This window comes from Anabas testudineus, chromosome 19 (genome assembly GCF_900324465.2).
Source record: "Anabas testudineus chromosome 19, fAnaTes1.2, whole genome shotgun sequence".
NCBI lineage: Eukaryota > Metazoa > Chordata > Actinopteri > Anabantiformes > Anabantidae > Anabas > Anabas testudineus.
In genome coordinates this window covers 12,546,385-12,559,955 of record NC_046628.1, presented here as the reverse complement: position 1 = coordinate 12,559,955, position 13,571 = coordinate 12,546,385, and the positions used below count along the sequence as shown (strand labels likewise).

Below are 13,571 nucleotides of genomic sequence, written 5' to 3'. Positions count from 1 at the left end.
TAAAAGGTCTGTATGCAAATCAATGTATGTGATGAAAAGCAGGACATAAGGCTGAAAATACACATAAAATCTACCTTGTATCTCTTTAAAGAAATAGAGTGACACAGCATAAAAGCAGAATATAACCAAGGGAATAAACGGCAACCTGCTTATGATCCTAAGCTTACACTCTCAACATAGTTCTTGCCTTTGACATCCTTTCTTAAATGCTAAGCGCTGAGACACATGTCCATGTTTTTGTGTAAGTGCATGCACCTGCCTGATGTTGGCACAGACCAGCAATGAGGTAAACTGGGGACAAACCTCTGAGTAAATGCCCAAGAGGTGCATTTACCCTTACATGGATACATGAAGTCCTAGAAACAAATCTTACTTGAAGGCAAAAACGTCCCTTGTCCCCTCACCCATAGCCAGGCCACAGGGCGTCTGTGGATGTTTACAGCAAGCTGAGGGTACAAAAAAGATGCCCAGTCCAACTTCAGATCTCACATTCTTATACCCTTTGTGGTTTGAAGGTGACAAGCATCAAAATCTGATTCCTGGTGGTTTCCACAGTGTTGATAGTGAGCGCATGTCTGACATAAGGTTGTTGCAGGGTCAATAAACATAAGAGGACACTCAGTCAAACTTTCAGCACAGGAGAGGAGTGAAGGGGTGCAGTGAGTGAGTGAGAAGTGCATGTTTGAGGCATTATGATGCAGTGCCATATCTCACTATGCTTCGTTTCTGTAAGAGCTCTGCAGCAGTCTGGCCAGTCAGAGGGAGAGGGTGAGGGAGAGAAAGAGATAGAATGAGAGAAGCATGGAGACGCTCAGAGAAATATTTGGAAAGAAATAGATATAAAGACAGGACGATAAAAACAGTGAGGGATACAGGGAGCAAAAGATACAATAAAGGATTATGGAGTGAATAAACATTATTGAGATAGCAGTGTTGCAATATACAGTGTTTGGTCAGTGAGTACATGCAGCAAAGAGAACACTCTATCCCCTGTAGCCAGCCAGCCCCATACTGTCAATCAATAATACAGAGGCTTTCCCCTGCAGCTTTCCACTCCTTTCCTTCTGCATGTTGCAGGAATATCGGCAGGATATCCACAAAGTACTGCAGCCAACATTCACCTCAAACAGTTGTTCTTTACATATGACATACTAAAAAAACTATTGGTTTGGTTGGACTCTTAAAAGCAGAAGACAAATGTTTCATGCAGTAGTTTCCCATCAATGTGTATCTGATTCAAGTGCAGACCAGGAGGACTCCACATTTTCAGCAGGTGCAGTCGAAACTGTTTCTGCTACTATTCTAATGTAAATGTATTCGCAAGGACTCGTCTCAACCTGTGTGAGGGTGGACATGAATATAAATATAAAGCCCACTAGATTGTCCAGCGATGCAGATGTTTGGTGATGCCATGTCTCTGAGTCGCTAACACGCGTAGCACTGCAGTGACAACACACAACAAAACCAACGCCCCCAAGCAGTGACTCTGATCATTCTCATCAACATTCTGTGTCCACCACCACCACCAGGAGAAAGGAGAAAGGAAAGAGAGAGAGGTGGGAGGCAGAGTAGAACGTTAATGCATAAATCTAAATGTAAGAGGCTGCCACTCAGAGGAACAAGGTCAGTGGTTGGCTGCGGTGTTGTGCGAGCAGCAGCTCACAATGTGCCTGCAGAGTAGACAGCAGTACGCAGAGGCAGCAACAACAGTCCTCTGATTAGAAAGCTACAACATTTCTCACTGCACAAACTAGGTCTCATAGCTGTTAAAAAATTCACACCAACCTGATTGATCATTAAATAATAATTTGGGAACCTGCCTCAAATGCAGCTTCTGTCCCACATACTTTATAATGTATAGGGTTTGAGCAAAAATGCCATAGTGCTTTTAAAAAGACAGGCCTTTGATGTGACCTCTAGCTCTCTCTCTCTCTCAGTAAAGGGAGTTGAGAAAAGCTCAGTAAGGACAATAAAAGCAAGCTGTATCTTAGAGAGCAAGGTAAGGCAGAAGGCAGCTGCTGCACATGTATACAAAGTAGATAGTCTTAATAAGGGCCACAGCAGGTCAAGGGTAGCATTTTCATTAACAAGAAAGCAGGATGGTCTGCTTTAGTACCATTCAGCAGCCACTGCTGGAAGCAGGGAATGCCATTTTACGTACACCACAGGGAGGATGCTGAAATGGATGCACTTAGTGTAATACAGCAGAGAGGCGACCTGTGTGTGCTGCCTTCAAGAGCGTTGATAGCCTTTTATACAATGTCATCTACAGTTTCCATATCTAAAATACATACAAAAGAACCCCACTGGAGCAAAAGAAAAAAAAAGGGAGGTAGAAGGTCTGCCACTTTGGCAGCTGGTTCAGTTTCTAACAACATGTCTTCAAGTGTACAACCTCTTTTCCAAACTCTTTGCCTGGCATAACAATGAAAGGATTGGAGAGCTGAAGAGGGAGAGTAAGTGGGAGTCCTAGACCCCCTCCAGGCAGCTGGCTGAGAGAAAAGGGCAGCAGGGAGGCCTCAGCTCAACTCACAAATTCTTTAGTGTTACATTATGCAGTGTGATTCTCACTGGCGATCTGTTACACAACAGAGAGCTCCCTATCTTCACGATGAGCTTGGTGCATTGACGGAATACCTTTAGACAGAGGGAGAGATCGAGCAGCTACAGAGACTCTGCAATCCTAAATCACTTTACTGCAACACAGATAGATAGGAAGCATGTGAGACAGAAGAAAAAAGAGAGGACGAGAAGGCACAAGGGACAGTAAAGGGGTGTTGTGCATACATTTTCAGTCAGCACTATAAATGTAAAGATACTTTTAGGTGCCATCAGAAAAATCTCCATTACAATAGTATTGTTTCAGACTGCATGTAGCAGTCCTAAACAATACATAAAAATACGCTTTAGTAAGCCAAAGAATCCATGTGTTAACTTCTACTGAACTGGACAAAGCCACTTCTAGATTGAGGCAGGGTGAAAGCATTCTGCCAAGGTAGACTTTACTGTTAATGATAGCTTTGGAATAGAATTGGAGGTGCAGTGGACATCTAGGGGTGTAACTGGTTGTGGTACAAAAGCCTCTGAAGTGGAGTGTACACATGTCCAGCTATGTATGTGTGTGATAAACAGGAAAAAACACAAAACTAACCAAAAAAAACAAAGTAGGAAGAGTTGGTTGTGGACAAACAGCTAGTTGTTAAAGACAGACTTACGATGTGGGGGGATTCACGGCCCATAGAAATGACTGTTCTGTTCACTGTCCTCAGAAGCTTCTCCATGATGACCTGCACATGCCACTGGGTTGGACCCTTACAGAAACAAATGCATATGTCAACATACAAACATAGGGAAGGAAGGACACAATGACATAAGCATTTCAAAGAAAATATCCACCTTTTAACCTTGCGTGGTTACATAATGGGATTTTCTGACTAATGACTAAACACATGTGACAGACCGGACATTTTTTACATAAGTTATATTGCACAAAAGGCTGCATTAAAAGAATTAAATGCCAGGAAAAACAGAGAATGGGGTTTTCACCGCTGGACGTTTCGCTGCATTACAGTCTGTGCTATTGCAGCAGATTCTAATTTAAAAATTGTGGCACCATCTGTTTTAAAATAGATTCTGAATAAATGATTGATGAATGTCAGTGCAAACTAATGAGTCTGCACAGATCCTTAAAACCTCGATTCTTAGAGGATGTTGGTGACCCACATGGACATTAAAGATTGTAAAGTACATTTTTTCAAAAACATCCAGTTACATCATTAATCTCTCAGTCATGTGTTTAGGAAAAATTATTGAGAGATGAGTTCAAACTTTTTTTGCCTACTGAGCTAAATGGGAAAAAAGTGATTTCTTTATTGCCTTTTTGGACAAAACACAGAAGAAATAATACCTTTGTCTTTAACAATAGATATATAAAATGTTAATACTGCTCTACATAAAGATATTTAGTCCCATGAAACTTGACAAATACCTCTGATGCAGCAAATATGGTTTTAATTATACATTGCATTTTCTAGCTTTTGGAGGGGAAAACATCCCTGGGGCAGCTGTATCGCTGTCATAAGTGGGACGATTTTACTTGGACTTCCTTATGAGGGAGCCTGAGTGAACAGTGGTTTGTTTGTTACTGTGTCTACCTGTCTGTGGGGGAAAAACCAAGCAGCTCGAGCTCTGCAGCGTCAACCTAAACATTCAATAATTTACGTATCTCTTTCTGCGGTTGAAGAACTCATGCACCCAAGATTGGGCACAGACGCAGACACAAACATTCATACAATCACACAGAGGAAGGCTGGGGAGAACAAACCATCTGAAAACGGGTTTTCACATATTGCCTTGCAAAGCATCAAGTGGGATGCACACGACTGCCAGAATGGTTTTAGAGAAAAATACAGGTCTATATTAATGTAATGTCTTGTAATACAAACCAAGTGCATGTAGAAAGTAGCTGGTTAAATTAGTCTGAATCTAATTATTTAAGAGGGGAAGGTTCAATTTGATTCTCATTATTATAAAGTTGTTTAATACCTTAAAACTGGACACAATCGTTTTCTTTAGTAGCATGGAGTAGTATCGCCATTCATATTTATGTGTATTAAAGTGCGCAGTGGAGGACAGAGAAAAAAAAAGAGAGATTGAAGCAGAGGAGAGACCAAGACACGAGAATGTGAAAGCCAGAACAAGTAGAAGAGGTGGATAATCCCTAGCAGAGTAGAGTGTGGGAGGCTGGACAGTGTTGATCAATGGCTGGGGGAAGAGTGAGTGGGCCTGAGGGAGGACATCAGGAGTCTGGGCATGGAAACGTGTGAAACACAATGAAGCAGTTGAGTGTTTGTGAGCGTGCGTGTTATTACAGTGTGTGTGCATGTTGGGCTGATGCCTGAGTATGATGGATTTGCTCTAGTGAAAAAGAAAAAAAAAACTGTAATAAAAAGGTAGTTGATTAATATATTAGCTGGTCTACAGAAATATTTATCGACTTTTTAAGTAATTAATCAATGAAAAATGTCAAACCTTTACTCTGCCTTTCTGTAAATCAATCTAATAATGTCTACTGGAGATCTGGCGAATTTCTAGCTAATATCTGACAGTTCATGCACTAAACAAGTAATTAATTAACTGGAAAACTGGAGTAGTGAAATTAATCAATAACGAATAATGAATATTAGATTTGCTACATAACTGTTTTAACAACAATTGTCCAGCTACTCTGCTTCTAAACACACGTTCAGGGTGTTGAAGATGGCCTCTAGGCACCCTGAGCAATGATTTACCGAGCACAGCTAACTCTACAGGTTAGTAAATTAACATTGCCGTACAATGTGCTCCTTTCAGGGCACATAGGACAATAAAATAAATTGCACACAGCACACTGATAATTTGCTATTCAGTAAAAGAACCACAGTTGAAATGTGTTTATTTATGGAAGGACTCCTGGATTCTCCTGTTATGCTATTGTTTATCCCAGAGGGAAATAAAAGCACATAAAACTAAAGAGTTGTGTTGCTCACCACATCCTTCCTGTAGAGCACCTCCAGGATGTCACTAAGCAGCTGGCAGCAAGCCTTCAGCTCCTCCTGCTTCTCCAGGTGGAACTTCAGCTGGTCTGTCATCAGCGGCAGGAGGATCTCACGGCAATCTGCAGGGACAGCGCCAAAGACACACATTCATAATGCCACTCAGCACAAGGAGCAGATGACAGATCGCAGAAGACAGTGCAGCATATGCTCACAACACACCCTTAATGCAGACACATGCAGTTTGTTAATGGCTTTCTCACAGCTAAGATGATTAAATTAAGGCAATGCACATATGAATTTAATAACCAGGCAGTTGAAAAACCTCACAATATCCCAAAGGCAAGAGAGAGTAAGCCAACCAGAGCATCTCTTGAAAAATAAAGCAAGAAAAACAAAAATCCAAACCAAACTACTAAGTTACCTCACCTCATATAATTATTCAGCATCTTGTCAGAATACATAGTTGGACCAAATTAGGCAAACAGGCCCAACATGTATGTGAGTGTGTGTTGGGGAGGATGTTGGGTTCAATTTGAACATGGAAAGTAATAAGCTGCGAGCGGATAGAGGAGAGGAAACCAATCACATTACAGTTTTCTCTTCACTGCTACAAACAAAGGAAATGAAAGAAATGGTGCAACAGAGTTAGAACTATTCAGTGACGTAGACCTTCTCACAGAGTGCTGATTTATTGCCATGGTAAAAGATAAGAAAATGAACAAAAAAGGAATACACTGAGTAAAGTCATCAGTAAAACTGATGCAGACTACAGGGACAACAGTCTATATAATAACAAGGTCGGGAGGCACCCAGTGATTTGTTTCGATTCTAAATCCAAATAAATTCTCTGTACCAGTTTAACATGGAAATTATGTATTGGCCTTCACTGGTTTAGCACAGTTTGAAAACACACACACACACCTTAAATACTACAGGAAATGCAGACAGTGCATAGAACTGAGCACTGGGGTAGTCCAGATCTACATCCCAGTAGCAAGTCCTCCTGTTGATCAGCAGTCCATTCACAAGATCGGGGAGGCTTGTCTATACACAATTACACCTACAGATCAATAGTGATGACCAGGGGAGTATGAAATAAGCATTTCACTTTGGAATTAACTCACTAAACTGGTCAACCCCCCCATTTTTTGCTGCTAAGGTATGACAGGACTGGATCATCAGGTGTAAAGCAGAGACATTTACAGTGTTCATGATGAACTGAATATCTGTCGGAGGCAGAGAGCAGCACTTGTTGTCCACTTTCTTTTTGTCAGCTGCTCTGAGGCATGTGTTGTTCCTGCAAACCACTTAATAACAAGGTAGGGAGGCGCCAGTGATGGGTTTCGATTCTGAATCCATACAAAGCAAACACATACAAACATAATATTACAGTATGCCCATTGTCAATACAGCTTAATGCCAAATGATAAACAGTAGGATACAACCCATTATAAAATATATATATATTATGGTAACCTCTTCATAAACAACACCCAAAGGTACTGAACATAAATGCAACCAGTATTTTATATTATCTTGCCACTTTCTACATATACAAGTACATGTATTATTGAGCAGTATGAAGTGGTTCTATGGAGATAAATGAAGGAGAAACTCTGTGTTTTCGTCCCAATCAAGCATCTTTAAGGTGAGTGTATTCATGTCTTCAGAAGCTGTTTTCATTTTACTTTTAGTATTGCTGAATTAACCATATTAACCATAACAGGAGCTCCACACAAATACCATGATAGGAAAAGGGTAATGAATGCATCATGTAGTAATTAGCAATTTACAAACAAAGACTCCTGAACAATCTGAAATTTCATTTTTAATGACAAGGGCACTGATCAGTGCCTTAATTACACAATTATTCCCTTCGTGCTAAGAATTTTTGCATAGCTGCTGGATGCCTTTTGAGTGGCTCTGTATACAGTCTCCTGTGAATCAGCAACAAGCAGGAAAGGGGACTAACCCAGTGTAGGAATCTTGTAGTGAGGAATAAACATACATTACATATACATAGTGGTCACATAGTGACTCACTGTACACGGGCACCTAAATAGAAAGTGATCACTCTTGGGGGAGAGTGATTTTTCTCAGCAAATGTCACAGTAATTGTTCCTGTACAAGTATTGAAGTATCCTGTCTAAAAAGTTGACAATATAGCCTGAAGGTTGTGCTACAAGACAGGGCAGGATATGATCAAAATCAATATTTATCTTCAGGACCACCATTATCCATTGCCAATTAAATCCAAGTATCTTTCTTAAAATATCCTTTCAAGAACTTCTGTGGAAATTTAGACCCACTGGCGACACTAGATAAATGCCCACAGGATGACCAAAGTCATTAGGATTTATCCTGTCTGTCCAGGGGTTGTCAAGATATTTCACTTTGCACCACTACTGGACCTATTGACTCTGCCATCCCTAGAAACCAATTAGCAATAACCTCAGTCCTTCCAGTATAATGGCTCTACACGTGAGTTGTAGCAGTGCCGATTTTTTGTCTGCCAATGCAAAACCTAGAGTTTAAAGCATGGACAAATGCTCTGACTAAAACTCTGAAAAAGCTCCACAAATCATTAGTAAATAGCCATCTATGTCTGGCTGTAGCATTATGGGAAGTCTGCTCTACAATACGGATTTTATTCGCATAAAGCTTTCACTGGTGAATGCCTTATAAGAAATCTTTTAAGGTATTTACCAGTGAACGTTGTTAAGAGTTTGGCCTGTCACGTGTTGGGTAGTTTTAACACAAAGTGACAACCATGTCTGCGCTGAAATATTTCTGTTGCTGAGAAACAAATCACCAACATCTACCTGATACAGCTTAAAGGGAAAATGTGTGTTTTTAGATCTGTGTGTGCGCATTTAGTAATCCTCCAAGGTGTGAACACAAAAGTAAATATCCTATCTGAGGGTGTCTAATGTTGTGTGGACTGTTTAATGCCTTGTTTTTACAGAGCTTTAATCTTTATTCTCTTCGCCCCCTCCCTCCCGACTAAAACTCTAAATACAGACATGTAGGAACAAACCCAAGCACATGAATGAACATACACACGAGTATACATTAACATACACATACTCATATACTAGTTGTAGGTAGGAGCAGGACAAGCAAACTGGAATTATAGTGCTAGGCTACAAACGTCCAGTGCAAACAGACTTTAGACACTACAGTGAATTTCCCCTTTAAAACAGACCAGGAGAGCAGCTGACAATTCTCTTCCAAAGAGCACATTAGAGCGATTTATCCAAGTCATTTACGTTGCTCTTCTACGGTTTTCTTTACATCATCAACAGTGATGGTGACAGAAAGCTCAGAGTTCATTAAGTTCATAAGTTTTTAAAGTATAGGTAGAACCCTTTAAGAAAGGGATGATATCTTATTGTTTAAAGTTATCATTTTGAACATTAAACCAGCAGGGGACAGAAAAATACTAATTTAGGACATGCCTTTACTCAGCAATAGTTAATATGTTAATCACTGTGCAGCCTGCAGGAAAGAAAACACTTCCATCAGTGAACACATCCAATGCATATTGATGAGGACGTGGCAAGGGAAACTTTCAGGAACCACCTGGGAATCAGGATACAACTAGCAATGTGCCCCATGAGCATATGCACTTACTACAGGTGAACTGTCGGAGTGGACATTATCTGTAGTAAAACGTCACCAAACAGGAGCTCAGCTTGATGCAGATGTGGAAAAACCAATTTAACGTGGAAATTATGTATTGGCCTTCACTGGTTTAGCACAGTTTGAAAACACACACATACCTCAAAAACTACAGGAAGTGTTCAAAGCAACAGTACATAGAACTGAGCACTGGGGTAGTCCAGATCTACATCCCAGAAGCAAGTCCTTCTGTTGATCAGCAGTCCATTCACAAGATCGGGGAGGGTTGTCTATACACAATTACACCTACAGATCAATAGTGATGACCAGGGGAGTATGAACTAAGCATTTCACTTGGAAATTAACTCACTAAACTGGTCAAACCTCCATTTTTTGCTGCTAAAGTATGACAGGACTGGATCATTAGGTGTAAAGCAGAGACATTTATACTGTGATAGGCAGAGAGCAGCACTTGTTGTCCACTTTCTTTTTGTTAAACAACCGCTTTGAGGAATGTGTTGTTCCTGCAAGCCATTACATTACGTCACTGCTGCCATTTTATTGGGTTAAGGACCCTGCATTTAATTTACCACCAGAGGACAGTAAGCAAGTGTGAGTGTGTTTGTCAACTCTAACCTAACATGGCCCCAAAGGATTGCTGCCTCCAGCAAAATGCTTGGCCATGGCCAGCAGTGCAGCAAAGCTTTGCCTGTATGATGCTGCAGGCTAGCCTGGCTGCAAGCTGCAGGGTACAGATTCTCATTAACCAGTTTTACATCCCTCACCTTCTTAATAAACATTACTATGACATGTCCAAAATGTACTGTACAATGTGTGCTGTTGGAATGAGACAAGTAAAGCAATTCATTACTAAAAGACAACAAAGAAGAGGATGGAACGATTATAATACCGCACTGTGTGTGAAGGTACATGCACTGAAGAAGTAAGTGCAGTTTGAGTGTGTGTGTGCTCTCACCGTGATGAGTAAAGAGATCGCTGTGTACAATGTCAATCATACAGTCTAGCTTCTGCTTCACGAGGCGACCCAGAGGAACCTTTAGGATAAACTCCGTGAACAGCTTGCTACAGAGACAGAAGGACAAAATTAGGGATAAACAATATAATAAATATAAAAGTGTGAAAAGTAGATTTCAATATCAAATTTTATTTTATTTTTTATAGCTCAATTCCCAAATTACAAATTAGCTTCATTGGCCTGTACAATCTACACAATATGGACATATGTTAACAATCATATGTCCTTAGATCCTTCATATCTGAAAAAATCCAGAGCAACAGGGGAGGGATCGCTCTCCGAACATAAACATTTGTGCACCAGATGCAATAGATGCTGTGTGTACAGAACAAAGAAAAATATAGTAGATTTAGCTTTAGGTATATTATTGACCTTGGAAATAGCACTTGGATAAACAGTTGTCAACTGTCGTGTCCCAGTTCACTAAGACGGAACTGTGAAATGAGATGGTGGACATGTGTGTCGTAGTTTCAGTCTCAGTTTCTGATCTGTTCCGCCTCTGGTTACACCACTGTCATGTGAAGAGCCATGACTGTTCATGGTTCTTTACATGACCACAGATCATAAAGACCGCAATATGTTGCTGAAAGCAACAACCAGTAAACAAACCATGTGGTATCTGTTTTGTCAAACTATGAGTAAAATGTAAAATGTTTAATTACTATGGTCCATAATTCTTTCTCATTCAACTGCATTTTTTATGATGAAGCTGGCTGAGTATTGCTGCAATTTTGCAAAGGTCTGCAAACTTAATATACATACAACTATTAATTCACTTTTTTTAAGCCCAAAAAGATAAAAAAATTAGGAGGATCCACCAGTTCAGAGCTTAAAATAAATAAATCCACATTCATGCACAAGCATAAAGCTGACAGTTTTCTCCTCAATGAAGAGGCTGGATGCTTATTACTCTGGCAAGCCGAGGATAAAGGAGGAGAGAAAAGGTTCTGGCAGGGGATAAAACACCCCTACCCCCGAGGCTTCAATTTAGTCGCCTCCAGCTCAGCTGTTCTGCCAGGTTTGTGCTAACAACTAGAACAGCTGATGCCACCTTTGCTCAGGTAGGAAAAAGAGCCAGGCCTGTGAATTACAGCTAAGTGAATGCTTCAAAAAGGACCAGAGCTCTCAGAATTAAAGCTAATGCCAAAAGCTTCACTCATGCCGTTTCTTCTGGCACTACAAAAAAAAAAAAAATCTATCGGGCAAGTGTGCAATTGTGAAAATTAATCTATGAAATAAGCAACTTTTTACACACACGAAAAACAATCTGAGAGCTGTGAAACTCAACAAGAGAAACTGTGGTTGGTAGACAGAACCCAAACTGTCTACTACCTCAAGCCAAACACCAGCCGCCCATTCAGGGAGGTAGATAGTGGTGCAGTGGTAGAAGATAGAGGAAGGGACTGGCAGAACTGTGTGGCTCAGAGCCTGCTGTGAAAATGGCAGCTGTCCAGGTGTTGGACGTGGGCAAATGGAAGAGGGTCCTTTCTTCAGTGCTTGCAAATGAACAGGCGAAGCACATTTCAAGGTCTGGAATATAATTACTGTACATATAGTAGCGCTACTTCAGAACTACAAAAGAAATTTGAAGAACGGTGGACAGGTTCTGTCAGGGACAGGGCTCTTCTCTTTGCTTTTGATAATTCTATTAGATGATGGTCAAAATAACAGCATCAATCTCTTTATGGCTACTTTTATTTCATTTGTCTATATATTTGGATTAATTTTACCTTATTCATAAGAAAATTAGGGCAAAATCTGTGTTGCTCATGTAGGATTTATAATTTTTCACAGATGATTGTCCACAGTGGACCAAAACAAAAAAGGAATGTTTTTCCAAAAACTTATTTGCAGCTGAAAGGCATTTCTCTTACTATATCAGAAAAGCTTTCTTCACATATTTGTAAGTATAATGCTCTACAAATTAGGCCATTCCATTTTGTTTTTGTGCGGTGTCCTTTTAGCATACTTGATTAAAGACATTGAAATGGGACAGAAAATCAAGGGCTCACCCATGAGGGATTTTTCATAAATGCAATGTCCTTTGAGTCGTCAAAAATAGTTTTAGAGGACTGCCCCAAAAACAGATGGACATGAGGCTTTGGTCAAAGGTTATGAAGGTCATTTGAAATTGGCAGTCCGTTCATTTCTACGTGGTGAGAAAGACAATTCTGTGCCATTTTAGTTGACATTATTACAAATATATAAATAAATAAAAATATATTGAATTTAATACCATAGTACCATCATTTATTATCAAGAGCTATAGAGTTTTAAGCACTCATACAATTCTCAGTACGATCTACTGAGAGCTGAACTATAATAGTCTACGGCAGGTGTGATTGTAATATCAATAAAGCATGGAAATATACATATACATGTGAAATTACCTTAGTTCCTTGGGATCGAAGACCAGCTTGACATCGTTTACAATGGTGGGAAGGTACTTCAGTGCAGCACCCTTTACCAAAAAATAAATAATATGAAGATTATTATTATCTTAAAATGAATCAGTGGCTGATATTCCAACACAGATTCTGTACCTGAGTATATAATATGTTATACGTGTTTGTATTTTGTGTGTTTAGTGTAAATATGTCTTGTAGCTTTATGCTCTCTTATTCACTTCACACTTTCTCAGCCAGAAGACGTATTTGTTGATGATCAATATGGTAAATCTTTTCTATGCTATGTTCTTTTTACCAACTTAAAATCATATTAAGTCACACAAAACCTGCTACACAATGGCAGGGCCAGACAATAAAGTTCCTGGGTATTCTTTTCCTATGTGAATTAATTTACTTAATTGAGACCAGTTGAGGGCAGGTGGTGACTTCTAATAAACTAAAAGACTAATTTAAAGGAAGATTTCTCCCCAAGATCACAAATACAAACAGATAGGATCTACATTTATCCATCGACACAATAACAAAGTCATCAAGTGTGTTCACCCAGTGGCTGATTACAGAGCCATGCATAAATAATGGGAATGATTAACCGAGCTGACATTTCTCTCTATAACTGACTGCTACTAAATTCCGGCCACGGTGGGTTGGGGTGTTTATACAGCATCTGTGCAAATTAGCAGCAGTTCCAGCCAGTCTCATAGAGACTGATTAGCCATACAGACGAGGTTTGCTGGACGTTGCCTGCTACAATCCACAGTTCGTGATTGTTCATGTTTTGTTTCTGAAAATATGGGATAGGTAATTAGAAGTGTTAAAATGAGGTTGGCCAGAATAAAATCCTTCTGTTACTGACTTCCCTCAGTGAAAACAATTTCTGTTTGACAATTTTACTGTATGTAAAAAAAAAAACAGATTGGGTGGAGAATAACCATGATTAGCGTGATTTTTCAAACAAGGGTATATTTATGA

General features: G+C 39.8%; 1 protein-coding gene across 1 annotated transcript in view; it reads right to left on the bottom strand.

Moving 5' to 3' along the window:
* Positions 1 to 13,571, bottom strand: part of dock1 (dedicator of cytokinesis 1) — a 151,877-nt gene that overhangs the window by 88,549 nt on the left and 49,757 nt on the right. Inside the window, exons 24-27 of the mRNA XM_026352157.1 lie at positions 12,585 to 12,655; positions 10,135 to 10,241; positions 5,529 to 5,656; positions 3,216 to 3,311 (exon numbers count right to left, since the gene is read on the bottom strand). Of these exons, the coding sequence (XP_026207942.1) occupies positions 3,216 to 3,311; positions 5,529 to 5,656; positions 10,135 to 10,241; positions 12,585 to 12,655 (402 nt within the window). The remainder of the gene's footprint in view (positions 1 to 3,215; positions 3,312 to 5,528; positions 5,657 to 10,134; positions 10,242 to 12,584; positions 12,656 to 13,571) is intronic.